Source organism: Morus notabilis, unplaced genomic scaffold (assembly GCF_000414095.1).
Source record: "Morus notabilis unplaced genomic scaffold, ASM41409v2 Scaffold518, whole genome shotgun sequence".
Taxonomy (NCBI): domain Eukaryota; kingdom Viridiplantae; phylum Streptophyta; class Magnoliopsida; order Rosales; family Moraceae; genus Morus; species Morus notabilis.
In genome coordinates, this window is record NW_010366577.1 from 793,772 (window position 1) to 813,451 (window position 19,680).

Here is a 19,680-nt window from a genome sequence, read left to right on the forward strand (position 1 = left end):
TCAGCCGCCCTTTCCTTGCTTGGAGGAGCTTCTTTTTGACGTCCCTGGATATGGGGGTGTCCTCAACTGCCCATTGTTGCATTTTCAGGTACGTAGCCTAAGTAGTACATGTTCATATTATTATAAATGCCTTTCTGTGGTATCTTATAAAAAAATTTTAAAAAATGAAGTTTCAATGTTATTTTCAAATGGCTCGTCATTTTTTTTTTTTTTAAATATCCTAAATAAAGCATTGTAAGAACATTGAATATAAATGCAAACAACTCTTTTTTTTTCCCCCTCAATTAAGGGAGGATATTTTTAATGAATTTTTTCCCCTTAATTTCTAGATGAGCGAAGTTCTCTATAAGGGAAAAAAAAAAGTGAAATACTAGAATTTTTTCTGAAATACCCTTTTGCTTGATTTATGTCTCGGTGAATATATAGATGTGGTTGGTATCTATTTATTTATTGTTTCATTTCTATTTAATTGTATTACAATGCGTACCACATAGATCCGGTTTTGTATGTCCCACCCACCCCATTCAATATTAATTCTGTTACATTTAATTAACAACAATATACAAATTGATAAGCATTATCATCTCTCTCTATGTTCAGTAATAGCAAAAACTAAAAGCATTTTTAATGTTATGGTTACAAGGTGACACGCCTCAAATGTGGCGGCTTCATATGGGCATTCCGTCTCAACCACACCATGGCTGATGCTCCGGGACTAACCCAATTCATGACGGCTGTCGGAGAGATGGCACGTGGCGCCACAGTCCCGTCCGTCCCTCCCGTGTGGCGAAGGGAGATCCTCAACGCCCGCCACCCACCGCGTGTGAGCTATGCTCACCGTGAATACGACCATGTTGAGGACACCAAGGGCACCATCATCCCCCTCGACGACATGGCACACCGCTCCTTCTTCTTCGGCCCCACCGAGGCCTCTGCCATCCGTCGCCTCATCCCGGGACCTGCCTCCGCCTTCGAGCTCCTCACCGCTTGTCTCTGGCGCTGCCGCACCCGAGCTTTACAAGTAAGGATGAAAATATTTATATTATTAACTTTAGGTATTATTGGGTATAAGAGTTCTGAACCATGATTCTGGTTCAAAATCAGTATTTGTTTACAAAATGTAAAATCTCATTTATTTCACCGATTTGAGTTTAGAATCCGAGTTTTGTTACAGTAAAAAGCTCTCAGAAACAGTCTCATCTAACTTTTTTACTACGGTAAAAAGTTTTCACATAAAGTCACATCTCAACTTGAACTAAAAACTCGAATAAGCGAACTAAACAAGCCCTAAAAGTGTTTTTGATTTAACTTACTCAGAATCAATGTTTGATTTAGATGGTTCTGATTTAAGGTTTGAATCTTGATATAATGTTTTAAACAATGAATCACCCGTGATTCTAAAACCATCTTTTTTTAGTTTTTAGTGGTTCAAACCCCTGATTCTGATTCTGCTTTCAGAACCATCGTTTGCTCAAAATCATGAATCATGGTTCTGGTTTTAAAATCAAAACTAAAATTACCCTGATTTGAACTTCATACCAAACGAAGTCTTAACATTTAAAAAAAAAGAAAGAAAGAAAGAAAGAATACTGATATCAAAATTTTATTTAAATGATGATGCTGGAATTTTCCGATATTTCTCAAAATTTTTGACATATTTGTCAAAATATTCCTAAATTTTAAAATATGAATATTTTTATTATTTGAGCAGGCAGAGCCGGACGAGGAGGTGCGCATCATATGCATTGTCAATGCACGTAACAAATTTAACCCACCTCTACCGCGGGGGTACTACGGCAACGGCTTTGCGTTCCCTGTGGCGGTGGCAACAGCGGGGAATCTTTGCGCTAAACCTTTAGGCTATGCACTCGAGCTAGTGAAAAAGGCAAAGGCGGAGGTGACAGAGGAGTACATGAGGTCAGTGGCAGATTTGATGGCGATAAGAGGTAGGCCTCACTTCACGGTGGTGAGGTCTTACCTGGTGTCGGACTTAACCCACGCGGGGTTCGGGGAGGTGGACTTGGGGTGGGGGAAGCCGGTCTATGGCGGTTCCGCCAAGGGAGGGGTGGGGGCCATACCTGGAGTGGCCAGCTTTTACATTCCGTTCACGAACAAGGCAGGGGAGAAAGGGGTTGTGGTGCCAATTTGCTTGCCTGCCCCGGCTATGGACAGATTTGTTAAAGAGCTTGAAGCATTGCTCAAGCAAGATCAACCCAGAAAGAGCGCTTTTGTTACTTCTGCGCTTTGAATTATATGGTGAAATGTAATCAAATGGTTTTGTCCATGCATCGACTGTGGTGTTTAAAAACAAAACTGGAGTTCTAAATTAAGACAGAAAAAAAAAAAAGAATAGGAAAAATTACATTACTATGTCTCTGTTCTGCAGAATTCCAAACAGTATACTTAGTATTGTCTAACGTGATTTGTCAATATATTAGAAATTATCAATATAATTTAAGAGATAAAGTACTAATCAATATATTAGAAAAAATGAAAATTTCGCTTAAACCTAGTCAATATAATTGAAATTATCTAGGAAATGAGTAAAAACTAAGAGATCAACTACTATAAAAATCATGACATAGACTCTTTAGTAAGGGGGCAATCGGATCTTTTCAATGCTGGCATACACTAATAAAATTATTATTCTTCTTGTTCACACAGAGTCAAAATTCCGTTCTCGTTAATCAAAGAAGAAATCGATAATCTTCGACACAACTCAAGATATAATCGTAACATTGAATAATCAAATACAGCTTAACTAAGATTACATTTGAAGAATGTTTAGTAGATGTTTAAATTATTACGTTTATTTGAATCCAATGTTACATGATACGAACAATACAGTCATTTTCTCAGTGGACATGAGGAATGCTGAGGGATCCAAAGTGAAGCACTCGCGGTAAAATCTGTAAGCCAAAAAAAAAAAAATCAAGAGAGTGTGTTACGACACACTATATTTTAGTTTTAGTAGCTATGAATCAGCATGCTGCATAAGAAACTATACCTCTCCGAGTCGAGCGTTTATTTTCAAAGGCACAAAATCATCCGCTCGTGTTTCGCCTACATTTACAATTGTAGTGGCAGCCCCCGCCTCATGTGCAGCTCTGCAAAAGCTTAAACAGCCTAAGACTTGAAAAACTTCAAAAGAAGGAAATTGGGTCTCTCTTGTTTGCTTATCATTGTTTAGCTTAACAAGATAATTCTAAGTCAGAAGTTGAAACTACATTATCTCGATGCCGTGTGTCTCACTTTCATCTGATAATGCTCAATCTCAACCAGAAGAGTGACGTTTTATTAAAGTAGAAAAAGTGACTTTTGAGGCTTGAGCAAATAACTTGCAACTTATGAAACTATAAAGTATAAAAATCTATCTCCACCATCTTGCACCTTTTGACTGACTAAATCTGTTTTGATAAAATAAATCTCCCAAATATTTTTGCTATCTTAGTGGCAGCAGCACTTCAAAGTTGTGACTTGAGTTATATTAGAAGCACATGCAAAAGAGACATATATTGTTAGGTACCTGGTAATATACTCAGCCAAACAACCAGATTCCACACTCAAACAAGTAGAAAATCAAGCAATCAAGAGACAGAAATCCCGGAGTTTTATTGAACCAGCCAAAACACTGATTACACTAAAAGAAACTGGACACAGTAAAGATAGAACGGAGATTTTGAGCTCTCCGGCACTCCCAGCCACCTACGGCAGCACACACACACAAAGCAGATGATAGTACGGACTAAACTCTCCCTAACAGACCCTTATACCCCAAATACTCCATGAACCAGCATAATTTGCCACGTCAGCCACCTTAGCCACTTTCAGAATTTGCTCGTTGGCCCCTAATTCTATGTTTTCTTCCCCATTTGCCCCTCCTGGTATAGACCAGCTTAAGTAAGGGCCTAACATACATACACTAAATCCTCCTAACGCACTAACAAGCACAAGCTCTGCATTCCATTTTAAAAACGAACAAAATTATTTTAGTAAATTCATAAGATGACACGTGAATTCATACCCTAAAAAGAAAGAGGAAAGAGAAAAGAGGGATGCACCTAACAAGGCGATATGCAGACATGGTCATTACAGACGAACCAAGTACAAGAAAAGCATCGCATTCCTTTGCAGCCTCAATTGACATATCAGCTCTCTCCTTTGGGACATTATCACCAAAGAAGATGACCTTCAAAGTCATCAATCACAGAAAGGCATCTCAGCAATAAGTTTTATCTCAGATCAATCCTTGTGCATAAAAAGAAAAAAAAAAAAAAATAATAATAATAATAATAAGTAAATAAGTAATAATAATAATAATAATGAGTATAATCATAATAATAACAACAACAACAACAACAATAATAAACAAGAACACAATTTTGGGCTAGTTAAGGAGGAACGAAAGGGGAAGAATGATACATGGATGCTAAAAACAAGAAGATTCCTTTGTTTCCATTTTTTTTTTTGTTTCCCTTACTTGGGGTCATCTCTCAGTATCATTCATGTCAAGCAACTAGCAGGAAAAAGTAACTTGAAAACTTGAAAAATATAAGTAGCACCGTGAATAGTAGTGATCAGAAAAGTAAAGCTTTTGACGAGTCATGTCTCACATCAGGTTTAAGCACTCCATTGCACTTTTGGCAAGTGGGTATGTGAAAATCTTCCTCCCAAAATTTTTCATCTATCTCCACGTCGCCATCAGGCCTTTGCTTCATGCCAAAGCTCTTGTCTGATCCAGGGATGCCGCCACACTCCAAACTCTCTATTGCTGCTGCCCACTGCAGTGGGGGGGAAAAAACCAAACTTAGTCATCACGCATCTACTGCAAGTATAATATTCAAAATGCAAAATCTAGTGCCCTACATGATTTAGAATTTCTACCAGACCAACGTTTCTAATAAAAATGTTGCTAACAGAACAAAAGAAGAATGTACACAAAAAACAAAACAAGCCTACAGGACAATATGACACATAGAGTTACGGAATGTAAAATATGTTAAAAAAGATGAGACTAGAGGACTTCTAGCTACTTTGTTGGGTTCTGATGATTGAATGCAATGCACGGAATTTGAAGGAACAAAACAAGATAGTCATTCTGAAATAAACTTTGCACGTGCCTTATGATCAAGAGCTCATTTCAAACTAACTAGCATTTTCAGTTGAATGGAAAGCACACGTAAAACTCAGAACAGTTTCATAAACTAATACCGAATTCTGCAATATTGTTGTCTACTATCCTCAGGCTACTGCTCAGAGCCCCAGGCAGCCCCCCAAGTGAAACTCTACCCTTGTTTTGGTGTAAGCCAAAAATGTTAGCCTTTCGGCTATATGGTCAGCCTAGATTCAGAATACTGTACTATTCTACGCATCTAAACTGCCATATCCTTGAAGACCCTCTGAAACAAAGGTCATTCAATAGATGACTGAAATGAATTCATTGACGGAAAAGAAAAACCAACCTTTGGATTAAGGGCCTTTACTTGGTTCTGAAAGAGATTCCGACTGAAAGAAAAACCGCAATCCAAACAAACAACAGAGTAGACAGTCCCATGTAATTCAAGTGGGTTGCTACCAGCACGGTGATGCAGCCTAGAACAAGATAAAGAGAAATTAGACTTATTAGAGTTTATGTGAACATCTTCATTTTTCCCAATGAATGCTAAAGCATAGAAATTTGCTAATTACCTGTCAACATTCTGTGTGATCATAAAGTTTATACGACCGGCTTTTTCAAGAGATGCTAAAGCAATATGAGCAGCACCGGGCTGTGCTGCTGTGAATCGCCTCCAGCCAGCATAACTTCTTGCCCAATATCGCCTGCGAGCTCGAATGGAACGGAGAAACTCCTGTCCAATGAATCAGGCAAGAGAAGAACCAAGATTAAAACATTTTAATCATGTAAAGACAGCTATTTGTAAATATGAAGAGAATTTCTTTTTCATCCAACTTAAACTATTTATCTTTTTGCAGAATCTTGATGGAAGGAAAACTACAGAAAAACGGCATAAACTAAAACCCATAACTATTATTAGCATAAACAGGTGACAGTATCTTCTTCAACTTGTTAACATGTCAAATATTATCTCACATTATATTACTTCTGTTCAATCATAGTAGCGTCTTTTTCTTCCTTTGTTGAGAACCACATGTCTAGTCTCTACCCTTTTGACCTGACTCTTTCCACAGAACCTAAACTTTTTTTCTTTTTTTTCTCGATAAGAAACACAAGGAATCCTAAACATTATCATGTGTAAATGGGCTATATCTAAACAAAGGAAGCTTGATAGATACACAGTACATGCCTTCAGTTCACCTGATGAGTAATTGGTTTGAAGCCAGAACTATAAGCTCCATTTGGACTGCATATTCAACAACAATAAAAAATAAATAAAATTCGTCAAAAGCCAATGCAACTTAAGTAACACGACCAATATTTGGATACCAGAGAGCATGGCCAATTAAAAGCATAAAGAGACAGAAATATATTCACCAACTTAAAAAAAATTAATAAAAAGAGAGGTGGGGGAGGTGGGGTAACATTGGATCTGGTTTCTTGTTTAGCAGGATTTCATTGAAGAGAGTAATTTCTTCTTTTGTAGTTTTATCAGAATGAAAGGGTAAAAATTCAAACTAAAAGCAAATGACTACCGCTTAGTTAGTGAGTACTTTCATAAAACATTTAACGAACCAAGGGTCCCCAAATGTTTAACAAACCAAGCTTCCTTATTAAGAAGCAACTTTTAAGAAATTCCAACTTGAGTAAAAGACTTGGACAATATATACAAATAACCTTAGTTTCTAGTATAATCCCAAATTCAAAATTTTGATAACTAGTTTCTAGTATAATCCCAAATTCAAAATTTTGATAACTACTTGCTATCTCATACTGCATAGGTGGTTGCAATATCAGTGAGATAGAATAACCTTCTATAGTCAGGAATTCCACATTCTGTGCTTATTCCAGCCCCAGTCAACACCACGAGTTTTTTACTGCAAAGCAGGAAAATAAGTTAGGAAATAACTTTCTTATATTTAAACTTTATTTAAGGAAATCAATACACCAATCCAACAAATTCCATGAATCCTATAAAAGACATGCTTACACAATCTGTATCGTTCATTCTGGAAGGTAACTTGAATGCAATATTGATAATGATACTAAAATGCACGTAAGATAAATAGGGATACAATGATGACCACCTGTTGTCAAAAAATTGATACAACAGTTCGACATCTCGCAGGCTAGGAGGTTCTGCATCAGGAATTATTTTCTTCTGACTCAAAAAGTCTGAAGCTACGTTTTCCCCTTGTTGGAATGAGTTTCCAGGGACTGAAATTCGACACAACGTTTGTACCGACCTCAAAAATCCCTGCAAAGGAGGAATGACTCTTCGTCCCGCAATCAACACATTCCAATTTGAGCCAATCTATAATTTCATAATTTCGGGAAAAAAAAAATGGCATTAAATATTTCTGGACAGCTTTTTCCACATTCATAATATTCTTGAACGAAAATGCTAAAAGAACTTCTTCTGTAATATCCTTGAATGTTATTTGCATATTCAGGTTTAACCATTATCTCATTTCATATTCAAAACTTGCTCTGCAAATGGAAGTCTTTAAGAGGAAATATGTGACACTGGTACAGAAAAATGGTCAGTCAAATGCAAGTGACTTAATTATATAACTAAAAAATTAAGAAACAAACAAATAAATAAAAGTTTTGGCTTGAATTATGCAGAAAGCAAAGTGAAAGTCAAGCATTTGATAACAAGGGACCTGATTCAGCAGAAATGGGGTTACTCTAAAACATTCAATTATTACATAAGAATTAATAATAATGAAGCAAAAAACAAACAAACAATTTCATTAGGTTTGTGCGCAAGAAACTTAAAAACAAAAATGTCGAGGCTTTGGCGACTCAACTTCATTAGATTTGAAAGCTTGTTCCTTATATATATATATATATCAATTCAATTATGCCAAAATAAAAATGAATAAGTTAAAGAGAGTAATTCGGTTGGAAAACATACAGAAGAGGAAGATTGGAGTTTGCGCGTAAGGAAGGGCATCCGCATCTGTAACAGGGGGAGTTTGAAATTCGTGAAAGGGTCGTTGATTTCGAGCATTTTTTCTTTTTCTTGTTATGCGTCATAATAATAGATTTTGCCATTGTTGTCTCGTTTGCTGGTTTCTGGTTCCACGCTTCGACCTTCTCCACCGTCCACACAGACCACATAATCACATAAATTATGGGCGTTCTTGTGTTCCAACTAGTGGGACCCACGTGAACGGTAATCTCTTTCTGCCGCCAACTTCCAATCTGATCCTCCTTGGTTAAATAAATAAAAATTTAAACTGCTTTTTAATTAATTTTTTTGTGTTTATTACGAAATATTTTGGTATGATTTAATTAGTTAAATATAATTGGTTAGTGGATTCATATTTTGATTTGAATTATGATTTGTGATTTATTACAGTATTTTTTTTTATAAAAAATACACGTAAATTAAAAATAATTCTGAATCATGATTCTGAATCTATGAACCAAACATTCATTAAAAATTAAATAAAAAATCTAAACTCTAAATAATAAAAATAAAATCAGCAAAACACCTCACTAATATCATGTACTTTTAATAATATTGGGCTAGGGTGGTGCGAATTTAATTTCATTTCAAAAAACATTGTAAAGGAATTTTTATTTGAATATTACAAAGGGCATTTAATCTATTTTGAATATTCAACATTTTCAAGTTAAAGGGGGGAATTTTTATAACGATAGGTAAAATATATGGATAAATGCATTATTCCTAAATGAAAAATTTACATGAAAATTGAGAGAAATAGGCCTGAGAAGAGTTAAAATTAATATGTTAATGTTTAAGAAAATTTAATAAATTGGCAATGTGATGTAAATTTGGATTTATAATTAACTGGAGTTCCAATAATACTCTCTTAATAAATCTTGAATTTACCATTTATATTCGTGATTTATCATTAGACTTTTCGTTTTTCCCTACTAATACAAACTTAGTAAATTCAGAATTTATCAAGTATATTCAGGATTGACTATTAGAATTTTCACTTTTTTCTACTAAGGCAAACTTGTTAAATCTGAGATTTACTATTAAAATTTATAGTGTTTTTTCTCCCTACTAATACAAACTTAGTAAATTCAAGATTTACCCAGTATATATGGGATTTACCATTAGAATTTTCATTTTTTCACTAGTAATACAAACTTGATAAATCTAAAATTTACCAGGTATATCTAGGATTTACTATTAGAACTTTCACTTTTTCCCTACTAATACAAACTTGGTAAATCCTATAAATCCGGGATTTACCATTAGAACTTGCAGTGTTCTTTTTCCTTAGTAATACGAACTTGGTAAATCCAGGATTTAACATATATATCCTGAATTTACCATTAGATTTTTCACTTCTTTCATACTAATACAAACTTGGTAAATCACCTATATCCGGGATTTATCAGGTATATCTAGATTTTACCATTATAATTTATAGTGTTCTTTCTCCCTAATAATATGAACTTGGTAAATCTAAAATCTACCAAGTAGATCCGGAATTTACCATTAGATTTTTCATTTTTTCGTACTAATATGAACTTAGTAAATCTAGGTTGAGATTTACCATTAGAATTTATACATATTTTCCCTAGTAATATGAAACTGATAAATCTTAAATTTACGTGGTATATCTAAAATTTACCATTAGAATTTGTAATTTTTTAAGTGATTTTAACTTGATAAATCTTGAATATATCTATATTTACTAAGAGGAAGAAAAAAATAACAAAACCGGATAAAATTAAAAAATTAAAAATTAAAAATAAAAAACATAAAATGATCTATTAATTTCTATATAATTCTATACTTAATAAATTGGTTATTTACTTCCATAAATTTTACATGTAGCCCTATTTCGTACGATTTCTCCTATTTTTAAACATAGATTGAAGAACTATTTTGGACTTCGTCAATTGTATGCCAAGATAATTATGTATCAAATTAATATTCTAAACCGGTCAATGCTTAATTTCAACGAAGGCAACGACTAAAATATTGACGAATTTATGTGTCATTTGTAATCTAATAATATATGATATAACATAAAAGCTTATACAAATAATGTGAATTTTAATATTTATAGATAAAATTCATTTATTTTTCTTAAATAAAGATAAATCAACCAATAAACATATTAAATCTGTCTTAACCGTGTTAAATAAGTCATTATTATATTAGTTATTTATTCAATATATTAATTTAAATATGTTATGCGAGTCGACACAATTAACACAATTAATAAATAGATTATATTTTGGTTGATATTTTTAACACGTTTAATAAATATGTTATATTTAGGTTAGTTTTTTTTAACACGGTTAATAAACGGGTTGACACGAACACGACCCACTAATACGAATTGTCACCCTTACTCAAGCCCCTACATTGCCAGAGACAAGAATATTCCATACGCATCTAAACATAAATTGATGTGTGTCCATTGATTGCATGTCACATAATCCGGAAGTAAATCGAGTCAAATGCATGCAGAGAGAGACAACAATGCAGCACAAGAACTAATTTCTTAGAGCTAAAGCCTATAACAGAGATGAACTTAGAACTCAGGCGCCCTTCCATAAAATACTTGAGGCAAAACGAAACAAAAAGGAAATGAAAACCAAAACAAAATTGAAACAAATATAAAAATAATAAAGTTCACTGAAGTTCTGCAAATTCTAATTCAGCTCGCTTCAAAATGGCCGTCACTCTATCAAAAAACTCTGGTTCTTTTTCCTTGATATCATCAAGTGTCCTTGATTCGTGTTCGTTCGCCTGGATAGAAGGGAGAAGGAATGATAGATAAAAGAATAGAAAAACACGCAAAAATGTTATAAACCAAACATTCATTCAAGAAGAGAAAACAAGATTTGAACAGACATCCAAATAATGACCTTGGAAATCTTTGCCAGTATCTATCTAAAAGCAAAATGACATTAACTTGCTTCACAAAAACATATTTTTGCTGCTGATCCTTTTTGAGTTTTGATCATTAATTATGGCCTTAAAAACTCTTTTCACGATCTTCATGTAAGAAAAGTAATAAACTTGGATTTCAATTGACAAGAATAAATATATATCACATTGGCTTCTACATTTACCTCTTTAAATTTTAAAAGAACCAAGTTGGAGACAGATGCTGGTTTTTCCTTATTCCACCTGAAAAACAGGGAGAAAAAAAAAAAAAAGATGGACAAAAAGAACAAGCATGCGAGTAAACATAACTTCACTTCATACAATAATGAGACATAAAAATGCCTAGTGGTTTAATACACAATTCAAGCAGCAAGAATTTAACTCCGAAATACCAGCAATGTGTAGGAAGCAATCAAACACAATACTGTAGTTGACAAGAAAAAGAGGACTGCAGTTGACACAAAAAAAAATGAAGTTATCTAGGATGATTAGTTTTATGTCATGGAAAAGATCAGTGTTCCAGAGGTGTAATTGCATAATAAATCTACATGGTCAACAATAAAGGAGACTAAGATTTGGTCAATATGTCACGACTCGAAGCTAACAAGTAATGGCTCTGAATAAAGCTAAAAGGCAAAAGCAGTTGCCTAGCAGATAACATTTGCTAGGACTAGTTTTTCATCAGTGAAAAATGCTGCAAGTATATCAACTAAAAAAAACCTATATCTTGCAAGCGTGCTCGAATTGAGTCTTGGTAAAAGCACCATACCTCACAAGCATCAACTCATTAACGGAACGCCACATTCCACGTCCAACATCTTTTGCAGATGCCTCTTTCGCACTCCGTCCATGCCACAACTCTTTTGCAATATACATCACTTCATCAACGTCCACCTGCAAGAAATTTAAAAAAAAAAAAATGAACATGAACATAAAAAAGAACCAGAAAACAGAAAAGTTAGATTGGAGAGATGAATATTTAATTTTTACTATATCTATATTTAAAATAATACTGTTAAAGCACCTATACATATTAGGTAGTATCATCAATGCAATTACCATAAGCACATGGGATAAAATAGTGAAAACTGAACTAACTAGTTTCGTCGGATGTAACACCAAAAACTGAAGAGAACTAAACTTGTTGAGTTCAGTTAAGTCTTGCGAAGGCCGTATGTGCCCCCAACAACAAACAGAAAGGTTTATGAAAAAGAGAATATTGAACTAATAGATGTTTTTGGCAGTCTCATACCTGGACTTGCATGGCCGTGCCGTATATTGACTCTTCATGCTCAACAAGGCGTTGATGCAGAATCTGATAATGATCCAAATCTAAATTTACCACAGGTTCTGTCCGAACTTGCAATTCTGCCAACTGTGACACAACGTAGGATGCCATAACCTGTCCAAAAATTGCTGGGATTGTCCCTAGGACAGGTATGATCCGAACCCTAAAACCCGGTACTATCTGAGATGCAGAAATGAAATGTTAATAACATTAAATAACAAAAGCACCATAGGACAAAAACTCAAATGTATATCGTAGTTGCACTTTTGGTATATATGTTATTCATAACCTACAATTATATAAAAAAAATAGCACTAAAAAAAAAAAGGTTGTCAAAACATGTTACAGAAGAGAAACAGTTGTGAGCAAAAATCTATTTAAAAATTCCACAAGTTCAATTGCATAATCATCGGCTCAATGCCTTGAGAAGAAGCGTAACTGAAATTATCAAAATTTAGAACAATAAATTTTATAATTTTAGCATGACGTACTGGCCCTTGCAGGCAAAATATATTAGTGATTGAAAGTAATAGCATATATTTCAGATTAGCAAGTAATGCGTGAACCTGATAATCTGAAGGATTTTCTTCTTCTCCACTTGGTCCCTTGAACGGAAGAAGCTTTGCCTTTGGTTTCTCTAGAGAAAACACAACAGGTATGCCACCTTCAATCCCATAATCTCTCCTCAACCGGTGTCTTACCTGAAAGTTGGAAATGACAATTTACAAAAACCAATTATGTAAACAAAATTGGTTCGCATATAATAGAATGTGCAAACTAGTTTTAACATGACTTTCTTCTCGGATTAAAAAATGTGTTACTAAAATTCCAACAGTTTTACATGCAACCAAACCAATTACACCATTTGAAGTTCCACTAATCAAAGTTTTTTCTTTTTATATTTTTTATTTTTTATTATTATTCTTTTTTTTTTGGGCAGATACATATGTTTGCTGTTCAAGGTAATTAAATTTTCGTTTTCTCAAGCATATATAAGATGGATTTGTGAGTAAAAACTACCCAGGCATTACTAGAGTGAAAAAAAGCCAGAAGCAGGTATTTGGCTGATGATATCACTCACTCATGGTTGAAGACATTGAAGTGTTTAAAATGGTCCAAAGTGGTTCCATGATTCTGATGAGTTTTGTCTAAAAAGCAATGGTCTGTTTCTCTCGGAAATATGATGCTACTGTAACTAGTGCCTGATTATCATTATAGAGACGTGTAGTGGAAGCTTGATTAAAGAAAAAACGAAATAATAAAATAAAAGGGTAACCAATTAACCTGTTGATTCACACATAATACCATGAAAATTGCTTCAAAGACCATTGATTCACAAAGAATACCGGAATTTGGGAAGAGAGAAAATTCGAGAAAAACTCTGAAATTTTTATTCAACTGAACTGGTTTTTATTAAAAGAGGGCGCCCATATAAATAGGCAAAACAGAAACAGGAAACTAACATATTTTATAATTAAAATAATAAAAAAATATGAAATTTTCAACAACAAAAAAAGGGAAATTTTTGAACTGGAAACTAAATCTGAAACTACTAGACGCAAGGAAAAAGGAAACGAATCGGAACTGGAATCCAAATTTCCTAGGTCAACTTATTACAAAAACATAAATTACTAAAAATGGAAAAAAAAAAAAAAGCCCTTTTGGAGGCCTAAACGAAAGAATTTGCCCGAAAAACGTGACACCTCGTGGTGAAGCGACGAGTCTTATCCGTTGGCCCGTTTCCACTTAGAAAACACATATTTTTGGTCCAAATCTAACATCGTCAAAAGACCTTATGAAACCGAAAATATTTGCCATATTTGGCTTTGGGATGTTCCCAAAGCACCAAAAAGGCTAGTTCCTTCTGCACCGCATCAGATGGCACGGTATTTCTTTTCTAATTTCCCAATTCTACGTTCTTATACATTGTGACTTCAAAAGGCGTTGACAGACTTAATTGAGTGAATGCTTAGCTGGAAAAGAGAAAAGGTTGAAATGTCATAATATAACTAAAACGGTAATGCCCCAAGAGCACCTTAAGTTGGTACAAATATCTGAGTCCATTTCCTATTTCGTTTTTTAATGTAAAGAATCAAATCATTTAACATTATAATACACACCTAAAGGCCAAAGGCAAAACAAATGCAATCAACTATAATGAATTAATTCATAGCAAAAGAAACGGCATTAGATAAAAGCAACTAAAAAGAAGTATTAATTGAAACAGGCGAGAAACATTACAGCTCGAGATAGCGGGTCGTTTGTTGATTCCCTTAAATCAGCAACACGTATTCTTGTTGGATCAGCTCTGGCGCCAGCTCCAGTTGCTGATAAAACCTTCAAACCTCTACGCACACATGCTGCAAGAAGTGCGACCTATTACATATGACACGTCCCGATTTTGACAATAAATATAGCAATTCATATTCTTTCATGAGAAACAATAGAGATTAATTAAAATAAAAAAAATACAAAACCAGAAGACAAGATCTTATCTACAAACAATCAACAAGCTTTACAAGCAACAGAAGATAAAAAGTGGAGGAAAACAGAAATTAGTAAATTAAATGAATGCAATCCAACGAAACTATAGCCAGAGTAATTGTTGAATTTCTTCTAGAACCAACCCAAAAAGGGAATCGGTATTTCCTTATAGCCCATCAAAACCTCATATTTTGTCTCTGTCTAGCCATAAAGCTCACAAGTCATTACAGCTTTTTTTCCACTTAAATCTTACTCACCATCGTAATCGGTAAAAACTATCAAGCATAAAAAGCAAAACATCTTCTAAAAATCATCCAAACCAGTGTCAACTCCCTCTGCAACTCTGCCACAATCTCAGTCATAATTCCCTCCTCTATTACATATCGAAAATATCCACCTTATCAAGATCTAATAGCAACCACACGCTTCAAATTTAGTAGGATAAGCTTTCTAAATAAACTGGAAGGATTTAACAATACGTGAAAATGGTTTGGTTTGAAACCCTAAAAAACAATGCCGTTAACAATGATAATAGTGAGTTGTGATTCCACAGTATTGTTTAACAGTTATCTAATTTCAATAAGAAAAAAATGAATGATAATAGAAAAGCAACCCAAGTTATTGACAAGAAAATGTACCTTTGTATCGATGTTATCGATGCAATCCAAAACAAAATCCGGCTGACCGGAAAGAACTTCGTCTTCAGAGGATGCATCATATAATAGAACTTTAGCTTCTATATGGCACTCTGGGAAAATTGACATGAAATGCTCTTTAAGGCACTGGGCTTTCGGAATACCAACATCTGATCTCGTTGCAACAGCATGCCGGTTTAGTGACGAAAGAGACACCTTCTCATACAATCAACAAAGATATAAAAGTTTCACAAATTAATTCCTGGTCGTTTCTAAAAGAACCATGTCTTGAGACTGTCTCCTTGTAATTAAAATGGTAAAATGGTGCAATTGAGGCCAACTCAAGGAGAGCACGCAGTATCAAAGAAACTAATGATTAAAAATGGTTTTGAAAGTCGTAAGAAAACACATAAATTTGTTACACTTTTATTTATTCAAGGCAAATACAAGAAAAAGGTGCAGCACCAGACTTGAACAATTTCCCAGAACTTTTTTGTCCCCCAATTAGCCCTCAAAAACAGACTTAGATGGTACAATCAGTTACTGCTACAGTTTGAAAACGTGTTTTTTTAGACAAGAATTGGTCCTTGTTAAAATTTAGAAAGTCCACCACACTGGATTTTGTAGGCAGGTTTTCTGGTGCGCAACATCAACTTCCAATAATCAATGAAAAAAAAAATGCATAAAAGAAAGATATCACAGCGACTAAACGCATAGTAAGGCACAACTAAAAAAAAATCTTTATTGACACAACAAAAAATAACCTGGATCTTTAACAATGAAAAGTTTGGTATGGTAATCCCTGATGTACCACAACAAAAAGATGGCAACTCAAACATAGCACCTAAACATTACAAAATTTTAAAACCAAAACTGTTGCAGAGAGGTAAAGAATCCAAAAAGGAGCAGGAAGAAAATGAATACAATGAAATAATGAACCTGGGTAATACAATATTTAGTATTGAAATGAACAAAATAAAATGAAAAATAACGTGCCAAACAAACTTGTAAGCATTCTGAAGGTACCTGGTCAAAATCCACAAGGAGAAGTCTGCCAACACCTGATCGCAAAAGCATAGAGGCTGCATGACTTCCCACGCCTCCAAGGCCAATGACCACGACGTAAGACCCAGTCACCTTCTTTTGAGACTCAATCCCAAAAAACTGGATATTCCTAATCAAGCCAGAAAGACAAACACACATAATGTCAAATAACTTCATACCCTCAAGATACTAATTAAATACTTTAACATGGAGCTGCTTAGATTTCACTGCTCCAACTTGAATCATTCAAAAGCATTTCCACATTACTCACTAAGTTAATTTCTGGAAAAAAAAAAAAAGAAAAAAGAAAAGAAAATAACAGAAAAAGGTACCTGGTTAATTGTTCGGAGACAATCTCATCGCTTAGCAGGTCAACACCTGCCATCCCATACTTTCGACCCTCACCAACTTCATGGCATTTTGTATTCGTCACAGGAAGGTCTTTACCTTAAGAGGAACAAGAATCATAAAACAACCACCGTTCTGTAAATCTTCCAGCAAAAACTCTATAGCTTGAAAGTTGGTTTCAGAGTTTTAAGTGGTAGATGAAGTCACAAACTAAAACCAGGCCGTGGTGATAAAAACCAAGAGTAGCAATCTCATATCTAATGTGATGGAGATCAGAATAGTATTTCACTTAATATGTGGTCTTGATTTAACTAGGGATTTATGTTATTTTGCTATTAAGATTAAGAATAGTTTCCAAGTATCAATTTAAGTTACTAGTTTCCATATTTTGTTTTGACTTAGTTCCCTGGGTAGTTTGTAATTGAATTACATACTTGGTGAATGTGTATTGAATATTGGGGCTTTATATTCCCTACTTTGAGTTCTCAATCTGTCTCTAGAATTCACTCTTTGCTCTTTCTTTGGTCTCTCTAATCTCTAGTAGTTCTATTTCTCTGCTCAATTCTACATCTTTTCTCTTGCATCTCGGTTCTACATTACAATGTTGCATACTTTTTTTATCCCAATAATGGCTTCTTAGAGCTCTGCCAAACAGGCCCTTAGTCCGACTTACGAAAGATTTCCATACATTCGTTGCTATATAGCAAATCAAGCAGAGTTATCTGAAAAAATAGTGAAGTTATATGAGATGGGTCACTTACAATTCAACTCAACAGCGCGTTGGATGGCCATCTTTCTGCAAAACAAACACAGAAAAACCAATACCATTACGTTGATAAGCAAACCCAAAAAATTTATAAAAAAAAAAAAAAAAAAAAAAAAAAAAAACACCCAAAAAAAAAAGAAAAACCCAAAAAAAATTTAAAAAAAAAAAAAAAAAAAAAAAAAAAGACGACCCATAATAACAACATTCGAGTTTTCCAGAAAGAAAGAAAAACAATAACAAATGATAAATTTTTGAGGTGTTGATTGGAATCGAAAAAGAAGTAACCTTGAAAGAAGCTTGAGAAGAAAAATGGTAGAAACAGAGCCCAGAAGAGCTCCGGCTCCGACCAACGCCAAGCTCTTGGCTTTCTCCCCCATTATTAGTCTCTTCTTCTTCTTCTTCTTTCTTCTTGTTTTATGTTTTGGTCTCTCTGAGTCTTTCCTATTTTCCGAACATAGAGGGAGTTGTAAATTAAAGCCAGAGGGTTTTTGGTTGTTTGTGTTCATTTTTAAACTTTGGCCCCGAAGAATAACTGTTGTTTCACTTTGACACCTATACCAATTTAAAATGATACAAAACTGCCCCTGAGTTTGTAATAATATGTAAATTTAGGGCCCATTTAGTTCGCTGATTCGAGTTGAGATGTGATTTTATATGAAAATTTTTTACTGTAACAAAAAATTTAGATGTGACTGTTTGTGAGAGCTTTTTACTGTAGCAAAACTCGAATAAGCGAAATGAATGGGTACTTCTGATTGGTTTTTAACCGTTTTAATCACTTGTGAGTTACGTGACTGTAAAAGGCAATATAAGAAGACAATGGCTGCGAAAGTTGAGAGCAAAAGAAGAGGTGACACTTGCGCTGAGAGCGAGGAAGAATTTGCCATGTTAGGTTAATAATTGTTAGTTTCTGAACTTTGAGCATAATGATATTTTGATCCTGAACTTTAATTTGAGCATATTTAGTCCCTACACTTTCATTTTTTTGACAATTTTTATTCTTCACAGTAAAATTGATGAATAATTTCTGAAATTTAACAAAAATAAACATGTGTCCATCACCTGATAATTTAAGATTTTACAAAAAGAGTTACATTTTATGTAAAATTTTCTCTTTATTACTAATTCAGTGCTGAACTTTCAGGCGGCGGGCATGCCCGATGCCCGAAAATTTTTGGGCACGGTGGGTAGGCCACTCTCGCCGCCCGACCACGGTTTTCTTCGGGTACGGGCTTGGGTAGCCCAAAAATATTAATCCCCCCGACAGCCCGCCGTCGTGGAGAAGTCGTCCCCCGCCATTAGCGGATTTTTTTTAAATTTTCCAGCAATACCCAAAGCTGCCCGAAAACTGCCCGAATTTGTGCCCGAACTGCACGAATTTTTTGTGACCGTTGCCCGATTTTTGCCCGTGCCCGAAAAATGCCCGATTTCTTTTTACCGTTAGCCCAAAAAAATGCCTGAATTTTGAACAAACGGTCTTTTTTGCCCGAACCAAAATTTTTCCCGAATTTTTGAACCCAACAGTCGGATTTTGTACCGTTGCCCAACCTGCCCGAATTTTGCCCGAACTGCCCGAAAATTTTGTAGTCGTTGGACCCGAATTTTTGGGGAAATTTTTTTATTTTTCAACCCAAAAATTTTCCTATAAATACCCCCCCTCCCCCCAACCATTTTCCTCACCCCAAAACTCTCATTCTCTCTCAATTTCTCTTAATCTCTCTCAATTTCTCTTAATCTCTCTCAAATTTCTCTTAATCTCGCTTAAATCTCTCTCGAATCTCGATCTCTCTTAAGCTCTCTCAAAGCGGTCTTAATCTCTCTTATTTTTCATAATGGCTTCTTCTGGTTATGGTGATGATATTCCCATTGATGCCCAATTCAACATCGAAGAAGGGCAATTTTCTAATATTTTTCAAACGCAGGAATCGCAAACTATGGAAAGAGTTGTTGATGAAACTGCAAATTTGACCCCTGGTGGACGTACTAGAGGTCGGGGACGCAATGCTGGTGGCACAAGTGGCCGTGAAGGAGATCCAAGCGGTAGTGCTAGTGCAAGTGTTGCAAGTTCTAAGAAGAAATGCAAGCGCACCTCAGCAGTTTGGGAGC

At 34.8% G+C, this 19,680-nt stretch overlaps 3 protein-coding genes across 3 annotated transcripts in view; 1 reads left to right on the forward strand and 2 right to left on the reverse strand.

The window, feature by feature from the left end:
- The window catches only part of LOC21409773 (benzyl alcohol O-benzoyltransferase), a 2,851-nt gene extending 478 nt beyond the window's left edge, over nt 1-2,373 (forward strand). Inside the window, 3 exon segments of the mRNA XM_010110649.2 lie at nt 1-88; nt 644-1,021; nt 1,712-2,373. The exon segment at nt 1-88 is cut by the window's left edge and continues 32 nt beyond it. Coding sequence (XP_010108951.2) covers nt 1-88; nt 644-1,021; nt 1,712-2,248 — 1,003 coding nt within the window. The 3' untranslated portion in view covers nt 2,249-2,373.
- Nucleotides 2,374-2,677: 304 nt separating this feature from the next.
- LOC21409774 (NAD-dependent protein deacylase SRT2) lies at nt 2,678-8,216 on the reverse strand. The gene is made up of 10 exons (XM_010110650.2): nt 8,037-8,216; nt 7,204-7,430; nt 6,928-6,993; nt 6,317-6,362; nt 5,689-5,849; nt 5,463-5,592; nt 4,614-4,781; nt 4,062-4,189; nt 3,008-3,107; nt 2,678-2,909 (listed from the first exon to the last, which is right to left on the reverse strand). The coding sequence occupies exons 1-10, from the start codon at nt 8,130-8,132 to the stop codon at nt 2,856-2,858; spliced, it is 1,176 nt and encodes a 391-aa protein (XP_010108952.1). The 5' UTR covers nt 8,133-8,216; the 3' UTR covers nt 2,678-2,855.
- A 2,316-nt stretch (nt 8,217-10,532) lies between these two features.
- Nucleotides 10,533-18,003, reverse strand: LOC21409775 (tRNA threonylcarbamoyladenosine dehydratase). Its single transcript, XM_010110651.2, has 11 exons — nt 17,860-18,003; nt 17,570-17,604; nt 16,793-16,907; nt 16,443-16,590; nt 15,420-15,632; nt 14,539-14,673; nt 12,864-12,998; nt 12,262-12,477; nt 11,779-11,903; nt 11,195-11,252; nt 10,533-10,868 (listed from the first exon to the last, which is right to left on the reverse strand). The coding sequence occupies exons 1-11, from the start codon at nt 17,949-17,951 to the stop codon at nt 10,752-10,754; spliced, it is 1,389 nt and encodes a 462-aa protein (XP_010108953.1). The 5' UTR covers nt 17,952-18,003; the 3' UTR covers nt 10,533-10,751.
- Nucleotides 18,004-19,680: the final 1,677 nt, after the last annotated feature.

Coding starts and splice junctions, on each gene's coding strand:
- LOC21409774 (XM_010110650.2), bottom strand. CDS start 8,132: ATGCTCGAAATCAACGACCCTTTCACGAATTTCAAACTCCCCCTGTTA. Junction 5,850..6,316: donor TCAAACCAATTACTCATCAG/GTGAACTGAAGG, acceptor TTCATTGGACAG/GAGTTTCTCCGTTCCATTCG. Junction 2,910..3,007: donor TAAACGCTCGACTCGGAGAG/GTATAGTTTCTT, acceptor TTTGGCTTACAG/ATTTTACCGCGAGTGCTTCA.
- LOC21409775 (XM_010110651.2), bottom strand. CDS start 17,951: ATGGGGGAGAAAGCCAAGAGCTTGGCGTTGGTCGGAGCCGGAGCTCTT. Junction 16,591..16,792: donor GTCTCCGAACAATTAACCAG/GTACCTTTTTCT, acceptor TGGCTTGATTAG/GAATATCCAGTTTTTTGGGA. Junction 11,904..12,261: donor GCACGGCCATGCAAGTCCAG/GTATGAGACTGC, acceptor AATTTCTTGCAG/GTGGACGTTGATGAAGTGAT.